The sequence below is a fragment of the Pistacia vera genome, unplaced genomic scaffold (assembly GCF_008641045.1).
Source record: "Pistacia vera cultivar Batoury unplaced genomic scaffold, PisVer_v2 Contig312, whole genome shotgun sequence".
Taxonomy (NCBI): domain Eukaryota; kingdom Viridiplantae; phylum Streptophyta; class Magnoliopsida; order Sapindales; family Anacardiaceae; genus Pistacia; species Pistacia vera.
Genome location: NW_022196127.1, coordinates 27,988 through 36,571, shown reverse-complemented (window position 1 = coordinate 36,571; position 8,584 = coordinate 27,988). Strand labels below are relative to the sequence as shown.

At 35.5% G+C, this 8,584-nt stretch overlaps 2 protein-coding genes across 10 annotated transcripts; both read right to left on the bottom strand.

The window, feature by feature from the left end:
- Window positions 1-1,203: 1,203 nt before the first annotated feature.
- Window positions 1,204-4,909, bottom strand: LOC116136362. Of its 9 annotated transcripts, XM_031422066.1 has the most exons (6): window positions 4,814-4,909; window positions 4,574-4,721; window positions 3,773-3,937; window positions 3,026-3,150; window positions 2,079-2,205; window positions 1,204-1,987 (listed from the first exon to the last, which is right to left on the bottom strand). In XM_031422066.1, exons 4-6 carry the CDS (start codon window positions 3,124-3,126, stop codon window positions 1,823-1,825), a joined length of 393 nt encoding a protein of 130 aa, XP_031277926.1. In that variant the 5' UTR covers window positions 3,127-3,150; window positions 3,773-3,937; window positions 4,574-4,721; window positions 4,814-4,909; the 3' UTR covers window positions 1,204-1,822. The 9 variants fall into 9 exon arrangements, 7 of the variants coding, with proteins under 7 accessions (XP_031277926.1, XP_031277924.1, XP_031277925.1 ...); XR_004129029.1 differs by having other exon boundaries at window positions 2,079-2,862; window positions 3,026-3,120; window positions 4,574-4,909; XM_031422064.1 differs by having other exon boundaries at window positions 4,574-4,909.
- A 391-nt stretch (window positions 4,910-5,300) lies between these two features.
- On the bottom strand, window positions 5,301-6,353 carry LOC116136361. The gene is made up of 2 exons (XM_031422063.1): window positions 6,133-6,353; window positions 5,301-6,041 (listed from the first exon to the last, which is right to left on the bottom strand). The coding sequence occupies exons 1-2, from the start codon at window positions 6,316-6,318 to the stop codon at window positions 5,712-5,714; spliced, it is 516 nt and encodes a 171-aa protein (XP_031277923.1). The 5' UTR covers window positions 6,319-6,353; the 3' UTR covers window positions 5,301-5,711.
- Window positions 6,354-8,584: the final 2,231 nt, after the last annotated feature.

Here is an 8,584-nt window from a genome sequence, read left to right as displayed (position 1 = left end):
TGGAGGTTGTTTCTCTTCCTCAACATACTGCCAGAGCCCCTACCCTCTTAGATAGGCTTTCATTCTAACAGCCTAAATATGGTATTGCTCACCATTGAATACTGGCGATGAAAGGGATACTGACTGAGCTGCCATGAGCACAGATTTTGGTTTGGGACAGAGTTGTTCTTTAAGGAGGCTGGAGGTTGATGATGATTCAAGGTCAGTTTTTGAGTTTATATGGAGGTCTGGTGAGATAGCTCTGATACCATTTTGTTGGTTTGGAGTGCCGAATTATGTAAAGAAAGAAAAAACTGAAGAGTGCAAACAACATTCATTTCATTAAGCAAACCAAATACAAAATATAATACTTTATCAGCTCACTGTTACAACTACTACAGCAGTGAACTTTTTACATGATTAAAGCTAAACCACACAATTTGAACAAATGTAATACAATTCAGAGACATAAGGCCTCACATTCAGCTGCATTCACCTAAATACATCATAACACAAAAAGGTTATCCGACTGCCCTTAAGCTACTGCTTCCAGCACAGCACAATACACTTCTCTTCATTGGCGCCAAAAAATAGCTTCAAACTGCAGCCCTTGAACATTGCATTTCCAGCAAAGCATCATGACTTCACCAAGATCCAACCCGGTCTGTAAGTTAAATAGCAAAAGAAAAGAGAAGTTTGAAATAAGTTGCTGTTTTCTCTGCTCTCAATCACCCTTGCACTTTCTTCCTCTTTTCTTTGATCTTTCTACCGCTACAAAAGTACAATTAAATTAAATGTAAAGAAATATCATATCAATGCAAGATAACAGCTACATTTAAAGATTTATTTATTTATTTATTTATTTTCTAGGATTCAACTGTATTGTTTGCTCAAGTGAACTTACGGACAAAGGAACAAAAGCCATGAACACTGACCTTTTCTCAAAATATTGCCTTAGTGAAGCATTGAGAAAGTAATATTGTGAATTTTGTGTCTCCATCATTGATTTGACTGTTTTCATTGAGGTGACTTATTAAGTTCTTATATTTTTCTCTGAATCTAGTTTTCACTTAAAAAAAATCATTGTGTTATTGAGATTGAGATTGTGATTATGATTTTAATCTCCGAATGGATATAGAATTGAAGTTTAATTAATTTATAATCTATGATGAATTCAATGCTCACATTTGCTCTTCCTGCACCTTGCTTGGTAGAGGATGTTGAAGTAATATTGAACAGCAGTAAAATATCCTGTAAATCAGTTTTAAGTACTAATTATCAAGCATTAAGGCCTATGAGTACTTCATACTTTTACATATATTTGATAATATTTTCTACATGCCTGTAGGCATTGGAACACTTCTATTTCTACAACAAAAGAGGAGCTTCGCTGGGTGCTATTCCAACAATATCAATAGGGGCTAGGATGAGCACGAGCGAGGCTTGAAAGGGTCCAATACTGTGCACAGGTAAGCTCCAACCATTGAAAATACTGAAACTTGTAACAATGGCCTGAGTGGAAGCTCATTGAAGAGTCTCATCAGCAATGCTACCGATAAGAAAAAGGCGATGGAATTAAACATAATGATCAACCAGTTTGAACAGAAATAATATTGATTTTCAGTCTGGCAGACAGCATCATTTATGCTAGAATTGTATTCATAGCTTTCTTCCACTCTGTATCCTTGGATCTTTAAGGCTGTGTGGAGCGTTATAGATGCCAACAATGAGGAGATGAGCAATAAGTGATGGTAAACATTGCTTTTGGACTCTTTTTTATTTTGCATGTGGCAAGTGTTCTGGTGCCACCACGAAAATGCTTTCTTAAATAAATCTTTAGCTCTCAAAGGCCCTTCCTCTGTGGACTCTTTTTTGTTTCCGAATCTTTCTTCACGCAAACGGGTAAGACAGGAGAGGTTTCCAAATCTGTGAAGCCACCAGCATCCATGGCGTTCTCGGGTCTGGAGTTGCTGGGAGTATGAGGTAGGAAACTTGTCTCCATAACACCCTAGTGTAACAAAACATAAACAATTTTAGGATATTATTCAGTTTTTCTACACTGTTTACAAAAACAAAAAGAGCATCAAGGGAAAACTTACCCCATCAAGCTGTATATTGGAGGGGTTGATGTCTCTGCAAATATCTTGCTTGTTTGACATATCTAGAAACACCAGTTCTTGAGGAACTTCAATTGCAATTATATGCCATTTAGCCGAAGAGATTTGTCTGATAGAAGGATATTCTGCCATAGCATTAGCTGTCTGAACCTTGTAAAATCTTAGAATTATCACAGAGAAGGTGGAATAATTTGCAGATAGAAGTTGATCCACACACAGAAAGCTAGAAAGATGGCATTTTCAGTAACCCCTTTTGTATTGGGGGATGTGTACCACAATGATTGACAAAGTATGCTGTTTAATACGGAAAGAAACAACAGCTCTATGAGTGAACTGATAGTTCACTGCACCTGATCATATAGCAGTGACCATGACGAACTTTCCTTCATTGCTGGAAAGAAACATCTATCTCTTTGTAATGGAGGATTGATGTATCGTATTCCAAAAATAACATTTATTTAGATCCTAGCCAGGAGATTCTTTATTTTATCTGTTATATCTATCACATCAGTAAAATGAATGGAGACCTTGCATCCAGCAAGGATGACAAACACAGTGACAAAAGCAAAGTTGAATACATGCCTGAACTGCCCGTAATGCAGCATCATCTGGCTTTGAAGTACCATCATCAGAAAACATATTCCTTCAGCACAAAAAACTCCAGTGCATATCGTTGTTAAAAAGGTAAATATCCAAAAAAAAAACTTTGCCCAGGCATAAGTGCCTACCTCACCCAAGGACCCCTGGCTATTACCCAAGTCACTGCCTAAATTATAAACACCAGACTACAATAAATTAGAGAGTTAGTAATCACAAAAAATCTACCCAAAAATATTTCTCCCATGACAATGAAATAGTAAGATATGAGCACTGACAGTCCCCTTCATGTCAAATGCAATGCCAAGACTGACTTTTATAAAATGGTTTACCTCCATATTACATTTTGTAGCTCATCCTGTTTAGCCTCTGGAAGCATGGCAGCATCATAAGCAACAATATTTCCATAGAATATTTTCTCCAACTCCTTCATCCATTTTGACAACAATAAGTTAACCTGTGTTACAAAAATTCGTACGCAATAGTTGCAAAAGTAGACAATTACAATGCATTTGTAGTGTAACAGAAAGCTAATGATGATGAAGCATTGCACATGCTCTTTTGATATTAAACTGCTTCACAGCTAGCTACGCCTGTAGTCAAAACATTGCCAGCACACTGATGGATGAGATGAGAGATGGAAACCTAAAATAAGTTTTGGGGTCTAGTTGTGAACTATAACAGCACACAAGTGGGCCACACATAAGAACTGATTATCTATGGTCTTTTCTTTTAAGAACTTATCGATGCTGAACATTTTTCAGCAAACAACATAAGGATTTCGATTATATCTGAATGAATTTATATAATTTTCAAACATATCCCAAACAGGAGAAATCAGACATATGTTCAAGATACTTTGATTGGCCTTCAATATTCTCCTAGATCAACTATGAACTGATCAGGAATTTAGGCATCTCTTTAAGACTGATAATTTTTCCAATTACAACGGATGAAAAAAAAAATAAATAAATAAATAAATTAACTAGGAAGAGAATAAAGGTCATAGATGCAACAAATTATATATGAGATAGATCCCCAAATTAATTGGGGTTCATATAAGAAAAATGAGCACAGACCCCAGCTTTGGATACCCTCAGCTCCACGTCATGATTGTAGATCTCATACAGATATTGACCAAGCTCAATGCCTTCCTTACCCTCTTATTTTGCAACGCAGAACAAACCACATATGAAGTACAAGTAATGCGAATGTCATTCTAAAGGTTTTCTCCAAGTTAAATACTGCACAAGAAAGACAATGGTTTGATTTATTACCACTATATGAATGTGGAGACACAATAAAATAACTCAAATAGCATGTATCAAACCTCACTACCTAAATTGACACAGATTATTTTTGTATCTTCACAAATTTACTTTACAGCATAGCATATGTCCATTGGATATCAAATTTGAAGAAGGTAAAAACTTTCAGAATCAATGATCATTTCTACTGCTATTACCATTCCCACAGTTCCTATATTATAATCTATTTACTACAGAAAGCTATACTATTAATACGATCTCTTGTAAACTTTATAGATTCTAGAGTAAAGAATCAATAGAACCATGAAAACTAAAACGAGAAAGAAATGACCATCATATATGGCAGGTTTATCAACCTGCAAAACGACTCGCCGATATATCACATTTGCGCCTCGAATAGACTTGCTTTGTTTAGTGTTTACTATAAAACAACATGAGCTGTAGAATAAAACGCTTAATAGTGTAGCTCCTCAATTCTGTGGGGGGAATCCAGGGGCAAGGCCAAGGAACAAGGCTTAGACCAAAACAATTTATCCAGATTTACCTGATAATAAACAAAATCACATATAAATCTAAACTACACACAGATGGAAAAGCTGTAAATTAGAATACCGGTTGTTTGGTGGGAGTAGGAGCTGGAGCCACAGCTGCGGCAGAACCATGAAAATGGTTTCTATGTGTTATGTATTTTAGTGAGCTGAGTGCTCCGCTACATCTTGGCAACATTTTTCGGCGATCGTATCGGATTGAAAACAAAGTCCTTTTGAGAATGAAAAAAAGAAAAATGAAATTGAAGGAAGAGGAATGAAGTGAAGTGAATGGAGCAGCTGGGTTTGTTTCAATGATTCATACTTGGCGTTCCTGCTCCGTTTCTGATAAGCCCTAAACCCTTGAGCTTTGTTTACAGAGAATGATTGAGAGAACTGAGAAGTCAGAAGTCAGCAAATCTAACTGCAACCAAACAACCAAATTGTTAGATATTATTTGCTCTAGATTTAATCCCTTAAGCTAACAGACGTCAGCGAATTGCGTGAAAAGACGAAATGGACCTGTTGGTAACGAAACTAAAGCAACTAACGCGGTGCAATTCATAGAGAAGTTTAAGTTTGCTATTTTATTTTTCTTTTATTTAATCTTTCCAATTTAAGTTTCGCACTAATAAATTCTCCTGTGAGGTTTTTTTTTTCTTTTAAATCAAATATTAAACATCAAAGTCTAATTTACCCCTGTCATGTTAAATTCACAATAACGGCCGTCAATACTAAATTATTTTTCACCCCAAAAGTACAAAATTATATATCAATAATACTGAAAAACCCTGGGCTGTTTCACACTGGAGCCAACTGAGCTTGAACCAGAGTTGGTTTTGCCCGGATTTATATATCATACTTTTACATATATTTGATAATATTTTCTACCTGCCTGTAGGCATTGGAACACTTTTATTTCTACAGCAAAAGAGGAGCTTCGCTGGGTGCTATTCCAACAATATCAATAGGGGCTAGGAGAGCACGAGCGAGGCTTGAAAGGGTCCAATACTGTGCACAGGCAAGCTCCAACCATTGAAAAACTTGTAACAATGGCCTGAGTGGAAGCTCGTTGAAGAGTCTCATCAGCAATGCTACCGATAAGAAAAAGGCGATGGAATTAAACATAATGATCAACCAGTTTGAATAGAAATAATATTGATTTCCAGTCTGGCAGACAGCATCATTTATGCTGGAATTGTATTCATAGCTTTTTCCACTCTCTATCCTTGGATCTTTAAGGTTGTGTGGAGCGTTATAGATGCCAACAATGGGGAGATGAGCAATAAGTGATGGTAAACATTGCTTTTGGACTCTTTTTTATTTTTCATGTGGCAAGTGTTCTGGTGCCACCACGAAAATGCTTTCTTAAATAAATCTTTAGCTCTCAAAGGCCTCTTCCTCTGTGGACTCTTTTTTGTTTCCGAATCTTTCTTCACGCAAACGGGTAAGACAGGAGAGGCTTCCGAATCTGTGAAGCCACCGGCATCCATGGCGTTCTCGGGTCTGGAGTTGCTGGGAGTATGAGGTAGGAAACTTGTCTCCATAACATCCTAGTGTAACAAAACATAAACAATTTTAGGATATTATTCAGTTTTTCTACATTGTTTACAAAAACCAAAAGAGCATCAAGAAAAAACTTACCCCATCATGCTGTATATTGGAGGGGTTGATGTCTCTGCAAATATCTTGCTTGTTTGACATATCTAGAAACACCAGTCCTCGAGGAACTTCAATTGCAGTTATATGCCATTTAGCCGAAGAGATTTGTTTGATAGAAGGATATTCTACCATAGCATTAGCTGTCTGAACCTTGTAAGCTTGAATCATATATATTCTTACAGCTACCCTCTAAAACAGTTGATGAAAACAATTTCAGGCAGGTCTAATGAATGAACTCTTTTAACAGCAAGCACAAAACATGGAATAGACTAAAATAAAGTTGATTGGTTAAAAACAACTTTAATTCCTCCGCAAGTGCACGGGTCGCTATTACAGTAAAGTGCACAAGTAATTATCGATTCCACAGAGAGTCAAGCTATCAATTAATCTAATAATGTGTAAAAACAACTAAAATAATGAAATCAAGTGGGATAATAAAAATATCCAACAATTCAATAAAATTTATATTAACTAAAATTCAAATAAGAATAACAAAAATACTGAAATTACAACTAAGATAAAAACGATATCTAAACAAGTGAACGACAATGAGAAATGGTCTAGTATATCCAATTTCACCATAGTTATCCTACTTTATGTTATTAATCTAACCGATGTTTATCGATCCAATTCTTGGAGTCAATAATTATCAAGGTAAGGTCGTCCCGTGGTTAGCTGGATAAACCTAGTGTTTTCATAATCCAGCTAGTGGCGTGTAGCCTAGTTTAAATCACAAAAGCTCATTATGCATAAAAGTACCAAAATGAACACAAACCAACTCACATATGTCAAGGGCATCACACAGATATAAATCAATCGTTCATCAGAGCAATCTGAGATTAGCTAAGGGCGTATAGCCTACTCCGAACTCATATAGTCAATCAATCAACTATTAAACACAATCAGACATCAATAACGATCAAAGATCAATAGATATTCAAGATTAGCTAGTGGCGTCTAGCCTAACCTTGACTCATACAACCATTCAACCGTAAATCAAAGGCAATCATGCAATAATAATGATTAATCAACTCAATAAACATAAATGAATGAAACTAAGATACCATTGGATCAATTAAACATTCGATTCAACAATAAACATAAAGTAGTCTAATTAGATTACATTTGATACACTAGGAAAGAGTTTAGCTACTCATAAAATAAAAATATATATATATATATATATTGATCTTACAATTACGCATTTGGATGCAAAATCCACTCAAGATGATCAAGGTTTAGCTTTACACAATCAATCACTCTCTCCCAAGCCTCCAAAGTTGAAAAAGTATTTTATAAAACCCAAATATATCTGAAAATCGGAGTAAAGTTGCCTTTATATAGTTTTTAGGTAAAATGGCATAATTATAAATAATGGTCACCAAAATTAGTGTTGAAAATGCGGAGTTTTTCCAAATACTGCGATTTGTGCCACGGCGCAACTCTGGGCGATTTTTCCTTCGAAAAAAACCTTATCACGTCGTGGCGCAGATTAATTGCACCGGCATAATTTGGATTTCATCAATTTCACGCCACAACTCAGAAAAGTGTGCTACAACTCAGATGTGGAATTTCACTCTTTTTCTGCTCGCTTTGATTTATCCGCACTCGACGAGTCTAGGATGTCCGAACACCAACACAAGCACGAATAATCCATCTTTTTGCACCTGAATACCTGAAAACACAACAATACCCATGATTCTGGGAAATAACAAAACAAGTAGGGAAACTCATCCTAAATAATGCGTTGAAACTTGAATTTCTTACAATTTCACCCCAAATCACAAAATAAATCCACATTTTCAACACTCAACAAAAGTGAAAAAGAAAAAGTTGATAAAATGATTCCAATTTTCAATGAAGGTGTATTGAGTTATGCATTGTTCATATTCCTTTTTTTCCAGGAAATTTTCTTTCGGCACCCTAATTATAGGAAGGCGAAGAATAGATAGAGAAATAATCAAGACGAAAACAAGTAGAATAATGTAGCCAGGAAATTTCCATAAGCTTTATCACAAAGAAATTAAGCTTCTGAGATACTTCCTCAAAGTTTGCATCAGCAAGCAAGACTAAATGTGATTGCTGGATATTGTTAGGAAAGATGCACAAGAAATGATGTAACACTTCATTCAATGATGTGCAAAGAGGAATAGTATCACACAAGCAATTTCCTTTTATCTTCATTCAACTTTATCACAATTGCTTAGTTTATTTTGTTCACAACCGTTTGAAATTGCAATCACTAAAGGCCAAAGTGAAGATACTCAGTTGTTTCGTGGAATTTTCCTCATACGCTCATGTTGAGGAAAGCAATAAATTGAATTGCCTTTAATTAAAGTAAGTATGTATATATATATATATATATTCTTACCTTTCTTTTTTCAATATAAAAAATTCCAATAATGCATAAAATTTAATGAACAAATTTCAGAAG

Bases quoted from the DNA above. Each gene is read 5' to 3' on its own strand.
- LOC116136361 (XM_031422063.1), bottom strand. From the start codon at position 6,318: ATGATTCAAGCTTACAAGGTTCAGACAGCTAATGCTATGGTAGAATAT. The intron at 6,042-6,132 runs GTAAGTTTTTTC...TTGTTACACTAG, and splicing joins CCAATATACAGCATGATGGG to GATGTTATGGAGACAAGTTT.
- LOC116136362 (XM_031422064.1), bottom strand. From the start codon at position 3,126: ATGAAGGAGTTGGAGAAAATATTCTATGGAAATATTGTTGCTTATGAT. The intron at 2,206-3,025 runs GTAAACCATTTT...TCCTTCTATCAG, and splicing joins CTACAAAATGTAATATGGAG to ACAAATCTCTTCGGCTAAAT. The intron at 1,988-2,078 runs GTAAGTTTTCCC...TTGTTACACTAG, and splicing joins CCAATATACAGCTTGATGGG to GGTGTTATGGAGACAAGTTT.